This window comes from Carcharhinus amblyrhynchos, chromosome 6 (genome assembly GCF_965287045.1).
Source record: "Carcharhinus amblyrhynchos chromosome 6, sCarAmb.v2.hapA, whole genome shotgun sequence".
NCBI lineage: Eukaryota > Metazoa > Chordata > Chondrichthyes > Carcharhiniformes > Carcharhinidae > Carcharhinus > Carcharhinus amblyrhynchos.
The window spans coordinates 90,428,155-90,443,062 of record NC_137329.1 but is presented as its reverse complement, the minus strand read 5'-3'; the positions used below and the strand labels follow the sequence as shown (position 1 = coordinate 90,443,062).

The 14,908-nt window shown below is 39.1% G+C and overlaps 1 protein-coding gene across 1 annotated transcript in view; it reads right to left on the bottom strand.

Moving 5' to 3' along the window:
• Nucleotides 1-10,465, bottom strand: part of cacna1c (calcium channel, voltage-dependent, L type, alpha 1C subunit) — a 1,035,639-nt gene extending 1,025,174 nt beyond the window's left edge. The window contains exons 1-3 of the mRNA XM_080190924.1: nt 9,988-10,465; nt 8,884-9,208; nt 7,371-7,476 (exon numbers count right to left, since the gene is read on the bottom strand). Coding sequence (XP_080047050.1) covers nt 7,371-7,476; nt 8,884-9,208; nt 9,988-10,036 — 480 coding nt within the window. The 5' untranslated portion in view covers nt 10,037-10,465. The remainder of the gene's footprint in view (nt 1-7,370; nt 7,477-8,883; nt 9,209-9,987) is intronic.
• Between the last annotated feature and the right edge of the window lie 4,443 nt (nt 10,466-14,908).

Genomic DNA, 14,908 nt, shown 5'->3' with positions numbered 1-14,908 from the left:
ATGAGACAGATTGGGAGAGTGTAATCAGGAGTCCTGCCAGTTCAGATGGCGATGCAGTCTGGCATGTGTACGACGTGAGTGGAAGCTGGGATATAAGGAGCAGAATAGTTACTGAGGGACCAAGAGGACTGGGGAGAATACCCCTTGAAAGGTATTGGGAATCTGTGAGGTGGCTGGGTGAAAGATCACCATGGTGGTGTGAAGAATGTGTGAAGAGGTGCAGTGGGAGACATGAGGTGGTAAATTTTCCCTGGCTGCACTGTTGTCCCATCCTCTTGTGCATCAAGCTGGCATTCACTATGACGGCCAATGCCTCCCAAGCAGGGGTGGTAACATTGGAGGCTGAATATCTGCGGAAACACAGGTACAGGACATCACACCTCTGCTCCACACCATCAGGGAGTTTAGTCAGGGCACCCTCAAAGACTCTTAGTGCTGATTTGCTGGCAGCCATCCCCTCGACTGAAGCTGGAACAAATGCTGGGGAGATGTTTAAAAAAAGTGCCCCACTGATTGCAGAGATTAAGTTTTTCCAGGGCGAATAAATGAGAGGCAAGCCACTATGAGTACAGTGTGATTCATGTGGGAAAAGAAATGCTGTTATAGATGCTCAATATTTGGTGAATTTCCTGCCATCAGTGCTGGAGGAATTCTTTCCAGTTTTCTCACTGGTACCAACACTTAGATAAAATTCAGGAAAATTTAGTCCATGATGTCTGTTAATAACTCCTGTTTGAACACAGAAAGGAATTGGAATTTCTAGAATTGACTAGAAGCAGGCAAAACTAGCATCAAAGTAATGGGGGACTGCAATGATAAAATTAATCAAGCTGTCAGAAAAACTCACTGGTAAAGGCTGTAAGTGCTTACTTGGAAGTCCAGAGCTACAAAAAGTGATCAAAAAGGCTAATGAAATGACCTTATCTCAAGAGGGATGTAACAAAAAGAAAAAAATTATGTTTCAGTTGTACAAGGCCTTGGTTAGGCCTCATGTTAAGTATTGTATTTGTTTTTGGCATCACACATTAGGATGGATATACTGGCATTTCAGAAAATACAGCAGATTCACTAAAATTATACTGGAGTACAAAAGATTAAAATTCTGAGGATAGCTTGCCTAAACTTGGCTTGCATTTCCTTTAGTGCAGGAGGTTGCGGATGATCAAAATTATAAAAGAAGTCAATAGGGTAGATATAGGAACACTTAGTGGGTAGCTAAGGAAAGGGTAGGTCCACTCAAGGGCAATGGAGGGAATTTGTATGTGGAGTCAGCTGAGGTGGGTGAGATCCTTAATGAGTACTTTGCATTAGTATTCACAAAGGAGAAGGATGTGGTAGATGGTGAGCGTTGAAAGGAGGTTGTTGACATTGTAGGACATGTTGAGATAAAACGGGAGGAGGTATTGGAGGTTTTGAAAAACATTAAGGTGGATATGTCCCCAGGGCCAGGTAGGGTCTATCCCAGAATACTGAGAGAGGCAAGGGGAGAAATTGCTGAGGCCTTGGCCAAAATCTTTGTATCCTCTTTAGTCATGGGCAAGGTACCAGATGATTGGAGAGTAGTGAGTATTGTTCCTTTGTTTAAGAGGGCAGGAAAGACAATCCGGAAAATTATAGGCCTGTGAGCCTTACATCAGTGGTAGGGAAATTATTGGAGAAGATTCTTAGGAACAGGGTGTACTCACATCTGGAAAAAATAGCCTTATTAGCGATATGCAGTCTGGTTTTATGAAGGGGAGGTTGTGTTTCACGAATTTGATTGAGTTCTTTGAGGAAGTGGATGTTGTATACATGGATTTTAGTAAAGCCTTCAATAAGGTTCCTCATGGCAGGCTAATAGAGAAGGTGAAGTCATGTGGGATCCGATGTGAGCTGTTAAGAAAGATACAAAACTGGCTTGGGCATAGAAAGCAGAGAGTAATGAAAAGGTACTTTTCTAACTGGAGATCTGTGACAAGCAGTGTTCCACAAGGATCAGTGCTGGGACCTCTGTTGTTTGTAATATATATATATAAATGATTTGGAGGAAAATGTAGGTGGTCTGATTCATAAATTTGCAGATGATACAAAAATTGGGGGAGTAGCGATTAGTGAGGAGGATTGTCAGAGAATACAGCAGGATATAAATTGACTGGAGAACTGGGCCAAAAGATGGCAGATGGAATTTAACCCAGACAAATGTGAGATGATGCACTTTGGAAGGTCTACTGCAGAAAGGAAGTATACAGTACATAGTAGAGCCCTGAGTATTAGCACGCAGAGGGATATAGGAGTGCAGATCCACAGTTCCCTCAAGGTAGCAACACAGGTGGACAAGTTGGTCAAGAAGGCAATATGGCATACTGGCCTTCATTGGTTGGGGCATTGAGTATAGGAATTGGAAAATCATGTTGCAGCTGTATAAGAGTTTGGTTAGGCCACATATGAAGTATTGTGTACAATTCTGGTTGCTACACCACCAGAAGGATACTGATACAGTGGAAAGGGTGTAGAAGAGATTTACCAGGAGGAAATGGACAATGAAGAAAGGTTGAACAAACTTGGATTATTTTCATTGGAGTGTCGGAAGATGAGGGGGAGACCTGATAGAGATTTACAAGATTATGACAGGCTTGGATAAAGTGGATAGTCAGAGTCTTTTTCCTAGGGTCAAAGGGTCAATTACTCGGGGGCACAGGTTGAAAATGATAGGGGGGAAGTTTAAAAGAGATGTAAGTGGCAAGTTTTTCACACAAAGGATGGTGAATGCCTGGAATGCACTGCTGAAGGACGTGGTGGAAACAGATACTATAACATTCAAGAGGCATCTGGATAGATACATGAATACACAGGGAATAGAGGGCTACGGACCACATAGAGGCAAGAAAATATTAGATTAGAAGGGTATCTGTGTCAGCACAGAGTTGATGGGCTGAAGGACCTGTTCCTCTGCTGTATTGTTCTTTGTTTAGTACATGGGACATTATATTAAAAATTGATAAGTATTTGCAGTACCTGTTACTCCTGTAATTGGCTTTGATAGAATGTTTCAACATTAAAAGGTATTATGTTGTGTGACAAAAGTTGCTATTATGTAATAGAGTTAAATAACACCATGATTAAAAAGTTTGCTACTCATTCATAGAAACATAGAAAAAGGAGCAGGAGGCCATTCAGTCCTTCAAGCCTGATCCACCATTCATCATGATCATGGCTGATCATCCACAACTTGATTCCACCTTGTCCCTATATACTTTCATTCTTTTTGCCTCAAGTGCTATAGCTGCTTCTTGAAAACATTCAATCTTTCGGCCTTAACTACTTTCTGTGCTAGTGAATTCCATAGGCTGACCACTCTCTGGGTAAAGAAATTTCTCCTCATCTCTGTCCTAAATGGTCTACTTTGTATCCTCAGACTGTGATCCCTGGTTCTGGACACCCCCACCATCGGGAATATCTTTTTTGCATTTACCCTGTTTAGTCTCGTTAGAATTTTATATCATTCCTTATTCTTCTGAGCGTCAGTGAATACAATCCTAACCAATTCAATATCTTCTCATAAGTCAATCCTGCCATCCCATGACTCAGTCTAGTAAACCTTCTTTGCACTCCCTCTAGAGCAAGAACATCCTTCCTCAGATAAGGAGGCCAAAATTGCACACAATATTTCATATGTGGCCTCACCATGGCCCTGTATAACTGCATTATGCAGTTTGCGGTGTCGATAGTAGTCATGATGTGGATATGCCGGCGTTGGACTGGGGTAAACACAGTAAAAAGTCTGACAACACCAGATTTCAGTCCAACCAATTTATTTGATAGTAAGCTCACTAGCTTTCGGGTTAGCCCCTTCATCAGGTGAATGGAGAGTTCTGGCCTCAGACAGAGCATATAAAGCACAGACAGTTTACAGATTACTGATTAGAATGCGAATCTTTACACCTAACCTGCTGTTCAAGTAAGAACATAAGAAATAGGAGCAGAAGTAGGCCATCTAGCCCTTCAAGCCTGCCCCGCCATTCAATAAGATCATGGCTGATCTGTCGTGTCTCAGTTCCACCTTCCCGCCCTCTCCCCATAACCCTTAATCCCCTTGCCTATCAAAAACCTATCAACCCGCGTCTTAAATATATTTAGCGAGGCAGCCTCCACCACTTCAACGGGCAGAGAATTCCAGAGATTCACCACCCTTTAAAGTGGCTAACAATGTGAGTGGAAGGAGCACTGATCGCAGGTTAAAGAGATGTGTATTGTCTCCAGACAGTACAGTAAGTGAGGTTTTGCAAACCCAGGCAAGTCACGGGGGTTACAGATAGTGTGACATGAACCCAAGATCCCTGTTGAGACTGCATTACAACATCCCTGCTCCTGTACTTGAATCCTCTCACTATGAAGGCCAACATACCATTTGTCTTTTTTACTGCCTGCTGCACCTGCATGCTTACCTTCACTGACTGGTATATGAAGACACCCAGGTCTTGTTGCACATTTCCCTCTGCTAATTTATGGTCATTCCAAGAAACTGCTTAAAATGCTTCTTGAATTTATTTTATATATCATATTTCCCTATCAAGTACTAAAATTTCTAATTACCAAACTACGTACTTAAATAAAGCAAATCAAAAACAAAATTTCACAATAACCTGAGTAAAATTACATGCTGAAATGTCCTTGTACTTCTTCAATTTCTCCTTCAAAGTTTTCATTTTCTCCTAAAAGCCTGGTCTTTTTATTTCAGCTCTGATGTCATCTTAATTTCAATCATAAAGTATCATGCAGAGCGTACCCAATTTCCCAGCATACATCAGTGCTAGCTCAATATTTTGCTTTAACTTCTAGTGGTTTGTGTTCAATTATTTTTCAAAGCAATTTGATGAAAACAAAAAAAAACTAATTTCATATATAGTACATTGAATAGCTTTCAAGAAATACAAATATTTACAAGGAGAACTTAGAGATTATATCTACAGGAAAAATTGAACATGCTAGGGATAGTCTGATATAGAAGTCCTTAAGATTATGAAAGGACTTCTATATCAGAATATCCCTAGCAGTATATATAGGGTAGGGTATAGAAAATATGTTTCCACTTATGAGGGTAGGGACCACAAATATAAGATTGTCACAATCAAAACAATAGGAAATTCAGGAAAAAGTAGAAATGGTAAGAATATAGAACTTGCTACCACAAAGAGTAGTTGGTCAAAATAGCAGACATGCATTGTGGGGAAGCTAGATCTGCACTTGAGAAAGGAATGTATGATGATACTAAATTAGATAACAAGAGATGTGAGGAAGCTTATGTATATTGCGTAAACACGCATGAACCTGTTGATCCTGATATTGATTTCAGTGACGTAAAGCAAGAAACAATATGTATTTCATGTTTTTAAATATAGGCAGCATGTAGGTGAATACAAGAGATGACAAAAGAGAATATATACACACCACAAAGCTGGAGCAAAAATATGTACTATTAATTTTCTGCACTGGGTGAGCCCAAAGGCTCAATAATCTCAAGTGCAAGAACAAGAAACTACCACAAGAGATCCATGTGCGAAACGATTATTTACATTTCCAACTCCCAGTAATGCTCAACTTCAAATTTTCATGGTTCTACCTATAACTCCGTATTTCTCCTCCAGGGACATCCGGATCAAAGGATTTCAATGCTATCAAAAAGACTGGATTCTTCTCGTCACAGGTATGCCAATTCTGACTTATTCTGCATAATTTCAAAGGCCAAAACCATTTAAAATAGTGCAAAATAGATAATTATCTATTGGTAGCAAACCTGGATTTTCCTTCTCCAGTACTGCTAAATATTAATGCCTCAAAATTCCCAAAATTCGCTCACCTGACACTCCCATATGTCTGGGGGTCAAAGAGAGGTCAGCTCACTTGACTAGTTGTGGCCACCACTCATAACATTTGCCAGCTCTGCAAATAGATATGGGCAATACTGCCTTGCCAGTAAAATGTCTCTCTGTAGCTTTACTCAACTCTAATAAATGCAATTATTTGTCTCAGAATAAAGTCAATGATTATTCTATATTCATGAAAATATATATGTAGTCCTCTGGGTTTATAACACATATTAAACCAAAAGCTACAATTGGGATACAGAAGCTGTTGCTAAGGCAGAGAGCAATGCTTCCAGATTCGCTCGGAAAAAAAACACTAATTACTTTGTTCCTGTGAACTACGACATCAACTGAACTCAAAAATTAAAAATACATATAACTGTCGATTGCACGGTCATTGCCAGTATGTTATGATGTATTGATATTATAAATGCCAGAAACCAGTGGTGTTCTTACTGTTGTGTCACTGCCACTTGACTTCATATATTAAGGATTTCCAGTAGATGGTTGACTGACAATGCCACAATCCTGTTTATTTCTTCAGATTTTAAGAGAAATCTACAGCTAGATACAAAATTATGCTCCAAAGCAGCAAACAGTTCTCACAGCATATGTTATTCAACATATTAATTATAGAATGATGTGAACAAATATCAAGACGTACATTTTTAAAGATTACACTGGTTCTATTGACACATTAAGATAGGCCATTAGTTTATAAATATAGCATCCCAATTACGCATTCTTTGGAAAGATTTAGAAATATTGGTCACTCAAGAAATCGGTAAACGGTATTCACCATTTTAACTGTTATGACATTGCTTACGTTGTTTCAATGTTGACAGATTATTTTCAAATTTCTTTAATTTATTTTCAAATCAATGGCAGCATTCTGGGATTTTCCATATTTGTTCAGTATACCTTTAAGAAATCTGACTTCACAATCTCTCCAACATCCTCCCTAAAAGTAGAACCGATAGCAATTCGACACGATTAAACAGGCCGCCATTTTACGGACCACTAACAAGCTCATCATCAATCCGATTATGGTGATCGGATTACAGTCAGAGGCAATTTGTTAATATCGCCAATACATCATCCACGAATGGTTCAAACAAAGCTGCAAATAAAGACGTGCGACAGTACTAAATGACCGTCAATATTACAAAAACCAAATGTTCACAATAGGTATAACACGTCCCTTCAATCACCGCCGTCGTTAAGCATAACAACCAACTGAGAACACTTTTCAAATCAAAAGTCAAACATTACCAACACGCAGAGCGGTCATCGCGGGGTCAAATTCAACATCACCAACCAAGCCCAACAGAAATTATTTACGTTCACGACTAAGCACTATACGGGAAAACGCTTCCTATTTTTCAATATAATTCAAGAATGCATGACATAGTCAATGTTACGTTTATAATAAATCCATACATTTCCAAAAAAACCACATACTTCCTGATTTCAAAACATACCACAGAGCAAGCCAGTTGAACAACAACGGAAACACTTAGAACTTACCAAATTGGAATTGGTTGCATTCGAGTCGTCTTCTGGGAAAGGTATGTAGACAGCTAAGGCCACACAATTAGCGAAAATAGTTAGGAGAATAATTATTTCGAATGGCCTGAGAGTAAGAGTTAAGGAGCCACCATAATTCGAAAAATAAATTACAACCCAAAAACAAAGATTGACATCTTATTTGTTTGAAATTAAATATATCTTGGAGTACAATTTGTAATTCACCAGGAACGTCCCAAATGAATGAAAAGGACACTAATATGTTACATATCAGAAACAGACCTGTGTTTTTTGAGGTTCCTACAGGATGTGTAGGCTATGTAGTTCTTGAAAATTCAATATATGCGTGTCAGTATATTTGGAAATAAATTTGGCCTCGTGAAGTGTAACTCTGGAAAACAAGTTAAAGTATGTAAAAGATAGTTAGTCCCGAACACGTCAACTTCATCATTCCTTGTCAGGATCAGTCCAAGTAAGCATATATGTGTGTGTGTGTGTGTGTGTACAAGAACGTGTCTGGCTAGTTGCATTGCTAATCATCAAGTCATAATCAGAAGAAAAAACTTCTACAATGACTTTTCTTCTGGCATCTTTACCTCTGGAATAACACAAGGATTTTTTCTGGACCACCTCCAATTTCTCATTGATATCCTGCCTCTGAGCAATGACATCCAAACACACCTTAGATTCCACATCTATGCTGATAACACCCAATTCTAACTCATCATCATTGAACCCCTCCCCTCCACTCCCTCTGATTTGTCACTGTGCTTGTTCAATGTTCAGTGCTGAATAAACAGAAACTTCCTCCAAATAATGACTGGGGAGTTATGGTCTCCAGTCTCCAGTCCCCAGCACAGATTCCATTTCCCATCTACCAACTTCATGTCTCTCCCTGGTCACTGCTCAAAACTAAATCATAATTTTGCAATATTCTCCTAGCCCAATCTTGCAATTTCATCTTCTTCATTATCAACACTTAATTCCACCTTCATATCACCAATCACCACTCCACCTCAGCTCAACTACTGCTGAAATTCTTATCCATATCTTTGCTCCCTCTAGACTTTTCAATGCTTTTTAACTGGCCCCCAACACTGCACTCTCTAACGTGAGCTCATCTAAAACTTGCAGATATACTAACTCTCACTAAGTTCCATTTATTCATTCATTAGCCCCAGGCTTGTAGATCTGTATTGGCGCCCAATGTCAATGTAAAAGTCGTTTCCTTGTTTTCAAATTTCTCCACTACCTTGCCACCTGTCCTAATATCTAGTTATCAGATTTTGTTTGATAATCCTCCTGGAATATTTTACTGCGTTAAAACTGGATGTTTGGGAGGTTCCAAAGTCTCCGACTACCCCATCGCTTGCGCGTATGTGCGCTCTGCATCTTTGTAAAAAAGCATTTCGAACTGTCTGTGCATATGTATTTGCATACCTTCATGCCTGCAAACATTTTATAATGTTTAGCTGGTCGAGATTCTCCCATTATTTCCTATCTTAAAGGATACTTCCATTCGACTATGTTGATACATGCTCGCCTCACGGGGTTTTTGAGAGTCAAACAGAAGAGAGCCCGTGGTGGGCGTGTGGTCGCGGCGTTTGCTTGTTTTTTCTGTTTATTATATTGTTGCCTTTTCCTTTGGGTTGAATTGGCCGTAGAGACCATATTGTTGCCCATCATCGCGGCGGCTTTGGCTTGTCTGGCCGCGTCAATGGCCGCTTGCCAAGACAAGGCAGCCCCCGGACTTGGGATGTGCTCTGGAGCCAGACCATCCGCCCTGGCATTGGGAAGGCCATGGGCAAGTACCGCCCGACTGCTACCATAGTTGGCGCCTGGAATAAAAAAATGTATAAAATGTTAGATATGTATACACCATATCATGTAACCTGCAATTTTTTTTCAACTAATTGCTGCAATTCATGATAATTCTCCCATTTTCAATCAAGAAAAGTCTGTTGGGGATTTCGAATCAAAACAGTAAAGAATATTACATCACGGATAAATAACTTTTCCTATGTGTGAAACGATTAGGCAAAATACAGAATATGTTATTTACATTTAAAAATGTACGAGATTTGAGTTTAAAAGGAAAAGCTGCAACTTTAAATAATGACTTTACAGCTGATGGAGCCATTTCCTTCGCCGCGAAAGATTATAAAAAACTGAAGAAAAAAACAAATCTCCGTCCATAGTTCAAGAAATAATGATTCATCCGGGAGCTCTATTAAAAAAAACCTTGAAGGCAAATTTAGATACTGTTCGTTTTACCTTTACGATACAATCTCTAAACGTTCTTCCTATTATATATATCGTATTTAACTATAATAGAGCATTTTTAAAAGGCGTCTGGACAACTTGATCGCATGTTAATTTCATGTGAAATACATATGCAGCAGCACTGCTTCGAACGAATGCTTCACCATGCATGTCTGCAGGTTAATCTTTGGGAGAAAAACGTGCAAGACGCTGCATAAACATATTTATTCTGTCAAACTGCCTCTTAAATGTTGCTGTACAACCCAAGCACCCACCGGTTATGTTCATGGAAATAAGATTGTGATGCTCCTCGTTTTCTGTCTCTTTTTCCCCTTCCCTGCTTCACAGTTCTTACCTTGATGGTTTTCCTCGGGAATATACATCCTCTTGTTTTCATTCACCATTTAAGTACGTCAGATTTTTGTTCCGCAAACGGCGATTTATTACCTGATCCCCATTATTACAATAAAACGCAAGTAACTGATCCTCTCTACCTCCCTCTTTCTCACAGCACATCCTGACTACATCCGGGGCTTCACAAAGAGCACATCATACACATTCCAAGCTCGCTTTCACTCTGTTCAGTGGAAATTATGGGAGGAGGGAAAATATCCAGGGCAGCTCTCTGAGGGTTAAATGAGTGAGGAACGGTAAAAAGTAAAGAAAACGACCGAATGAAGCTTGGAAACTGACGGGGAAAAGAAAACATGCAGTCTTGCAGGCCATTCCCTGCGATCACTGGAGGACTTCTCCGAGCGCTATCTCCTGACTGTTTCCAGATGTTCTTACGTGTAAAATAAACCAAGCACATTTTTTTCCCAGTGCCTGGAAACAGTTTATGGAATCGTGACGTAAAATAAGCAAGTGGGCAATGTCTCCCGAAGCCAAGAAAAGCAAGAAGCTTATGCCAGTTGTTTTCTTCTTTTGGTTTAACCCCGTGTTCTTTAACTTGTTGATTTTTTTTGTTCTTGTATATATCTATATTTAGAAGAATATAGCGAATAAAAGAGAATATATTTGTAAAAACAAGTAAAGATGTATTTCTCGCCCTGATAATTTATTCTGAATAAAAACGTTTCCTGTGTATACATTCTGTATTAAGTCATAGAGAACAAAAAATTGCTGATGACTTTGGTTGGTATAAACCAAAGAAGGAAACTGTGTTATATTATGACTAAACGGATTCTTGGAGGCCAAGTCTCAGGGGAAAGACGTCGATATCTGCTAATCAGAAACCAACTGGCTGGAAATCTCCATTAAGAACTGTCCCGTCTTGGGTATTACATTCAACTTAAGCAATGGATAAGTTTCGCCTCGAAATAAAAACAATAAACCAGAAGCAACAGAAATCAGCTCTTCGGGCCCAAGAAGATAACATGTAGATGTTCTGAACAAAATATGTATGATTTCTAAGTCAGTAAGGAACAAAATAAATAAATCAGTTTTGTGCATGAACAGTGTTGTTGCTGGATTGTGGCTAATTTAGTTAGTAAATTGAATTTGAAGCAGAGACTATCAGTTTAATGTTAAGTTATTTTTACAGCTGAATAGGTGTTATCTTTACTTCTCAGTCGTTCCAAATGGAAAGAAATGCATTGGAATACGAACTTTTGCAGGAGACTACGGTAGATTTCAACTTTTATCTCATTTTAGCTAGAAATTCATTTAACTGCAACCACGACCCCTCCCCCCGCCCCCTGGCCAGTAATCCCGTAATCTACAGTGCCACTACACTGCCTATACTACAATTTCTGGCTATTGCTTTACTTATATCATTGTTTACTTAGTTATTTTTGGCGCTAGCTGAATCATCTTTAATGCTAATTATTTTCTTTTACTGCTGAGGGAAGTAAGTTCATTCTATTTTGTCTCTTAAAGTTGATAGATTTTTACATATGCATTTTTGTAAAAGGCACTGTGGGTACAATGGTAGTACAGTGACGATACAGTGGTTAGCACTGCTACCTTACAGCAACAGGAACCAGAATTTGATTTTGTAATGAAGCAGATTTGATTAGGGAACTTAAGGTGAAGGAACCCTGAGGGAGCAATGACCAGAATATGATAGAATTTACCCTGCAGTTTGAGAGGGAGAAGCTGGAACCAGATGTATTACAATTAAATAAAGGTAACTACAAAATCATGAGAGAGGAACTGACCAGAGTTGATTGGAAAGGGAGCCTAGCAGAGAAGACAGTGGGACAACAATGGCAGGAGTTTTTGGGGGTTGTTCAGGAGGCATAACAGAAATTCATCCCGAGGAGGAGGAAACATGCTAAGGAGAGGACAAGGCATCCATGGCTGTCAAAGGAAGTCAAGGACAGCATAAAAGCAAAAGAAAAAGCACACAAAATGGCAAGGATTAGTGGGAAGCCATAGGATTGGGAAGCCTTTAAAAATGAGCAGAGGACAACTAAAAAAGCAATAAGAGGGGAGAAGATGAAATAGGAGCGTAAGTTAGCTAATAATATAAATAAGATAGGAAGAGCTTTTTTCAACATATAAAAGGTAACAGAGAGGCAAAAATAGACATTGGACCACTGCAAAATGAGGCTGGAGAAGTAATAATAGGAAACAAAGAAATGGGAGAGGAACTGAATAGTTATTTTGCATCAGTCTTCACAGTGGAAGACATGTGGAATGCCAGAGTTACAGGAGAATCGGGGGCACAGGTGAGTGTAGTAGCCATCAATAAGGAGAAGGTTCTGAGGAAACTGAAAGGTCTGAGGTGAATAAATCACTTGGACTGGATGGACAACACCCCCGGGGTTCTAAAAGAGGTAGTTGAGGAAATTGTGGAGGCATTAGTGGTGATCTCTCAGGAATCACTGGAGGCAGAGAGAGACCCAGAGGAGTGGAAAGTAGCTAATGTAACACTGCTGTTTAAGAAGGGAGCGAGGCAGCAGATGGAAAATTATAGGCTGGTTAGCCTGGCTTTGGTCATTGGCAAGATTTTAGAGTCCATTATTAAAGATGAGATCGCAGTGTACTTAGAACTGCATGATAAAATAGGACTGAGTCAGCACAGCCTCGTCAAGGGGAAGTCATGGCTGACAAATTATTAGAGTTCTTTGAGGAGGTAACAAGGAAGTTAGATAAAGGAGAACCCGTGGATGTGATTTATTTGGATTTCCAGAAGGCACTTGACAAGGTGCCGCATAGGAGACTGTTAAATAAGTTAAGAGCCCATGGTGTTAAGGATAAGATCCTGGCATGGATAGAGGATTGGCTGACTGGCAGAAGGCAGAGAGTGGGGATAAATGGGTCTTTTTCATGATGGCAGCCAGTGATTTGTGGTGTCCCTAAGAGGTCGGTGCTGGGACCACAACTTTTCACAATATACATTAACGATTTGGAAGAAGGAACTGAAGGCACTGTTGCTAAGTTTGCAGATGATACAAAGATGTGTAGAGGGATTTGAATTTGAGATATGTGTAAAGCATAACATTGATAATTCAATCTTCAGTTTATTTCAAAGATGCTTAAAAGCAAAGAAAATCCTGAGATGAAATGATATGTACTTTCCTTCTACTCAAAATCTACTAATGTACCATGGGAAATCGTGCAAAACACTCAGATTACACAGATTGCATATTGGAACTTCTGCAAATAGGATACTCAGGTGCCTGAATGTTGTAGGAAAATATATATTTAATTACATTAGGATTTTTTAAAAAATAAATTTTTATTTCGGACTTCAAAGGTTTTGTTTTCTGAGAAAAAACTGTAAATAAGCCAAAGTATTAAACTGATTTCAACTCAACAACTCTCGTGAAAAATGTGCTTTTGAAGCCTAGACCAAGACCATGAAGTAAAATGTTTAAAGAAAACATGAATAAACTTGGTTTTCAATTAGCAAATGAATTTCAATATGGATTTGTATGACTTGGTGCATTTTGAAAAAGAAAAGAAAACTTGCATTCATATAGCATCTTTAACATTCACCAGACATCTGAAAATGCTTCACCATCAATGAAGTACTTTTGAAATGTACTCACTGTTGTATTTAGGAGATGTAGCAGCCAATTTGCAGACAATAATCTCCAACAAACAATAATGTGACAATTGTAAGATAACTTGATGTTGATTGTGAAATAAATACTAGCTAACACACTGCAGAAAATACATCTGCTCTTCTTTCCAAACATGCCTCAAAAGAGGGTACTTGGTTTAACATCTCATCTTAAAGACAACATCTCCAATGGTGCAGCATTACCTCAGTACTGCACTGGAGTTTCTAATTATAGACTCTAATTTTGGTTCCACCCGCACCCCCCCACCCCTACCCTATTAAACCTTTCTGCCATGTCAAAGACCTTGATTAGGTCCCTCTCAGCCTTCTTCTTCCTGAAAAAAAGAGCTTAACCTATCCAATCTTTTCTGATAAGTAAAATCTCTTAGTTCTGATATCATCCTTGTGGATCATTTTGCATCTTCTCCAATGCCTCTATATCCATATAATTAGAAGATAGTTACAAATAAATCCAACTGTAATAATTGATTTTTATGCATAACTAGTGGAATGGGATTTGAACCCACAACTTTGTGACTCACAGGCTAGAGTAAAATCAACTGAGATACAGGTGGCATCTTTTGGTCAGAAGAATAAGATGACCACATACTGTTTAGATAATAAAAGATTAAATTGTGTGAGGAAGCAAAGAGATCTATGGGTACTGATACACAGCTCACCAAAAGTAACAACAGATTAATAATGCCATTCTAAAAGTAAACCAAGTATTGAAGTCTATTTCTAGAAGGGTTGAATTGAAAAGCAAATAAGTCATGTTAAGCTTGTTTAGAACCTCAATTCGACCTCATTTGGAGCAATGATATGGTACTGTGATCCATATTATAAGATGGATATAGAGGCATTGGAGAAGATGCAAAAATGATCCACAAGGATGATATCAAAACTGAGAGATTGTACCAGGCTCTTTTTTCCAGAAAGGAGAAGGCTGAGGGGGACCTAACTGTGGTCTTTGACATGGCAGAAAGGTTTAATAGGGTGGGGGGGGGGGTGCAAAACGAGAGTCTATAATTCAAAGATAGTTACAAATAAATCCATTAGTGAATTCACAAGAAACATCTTTACTGAGTGACAAGAATGTGGAATTTATTACCACAAGCCATTAAGACAAATAGTAGATGCATTGAAGGAAAAGTTAAATTGGCACAAGAGGGAAGAAGAAATCAAAGGCTCTGTGTGAAATGAAGACTGGGTGAAGGAGGTTCATGTGGAGCATATATGCCAGCATGGAGCAGATGGGCTGAAT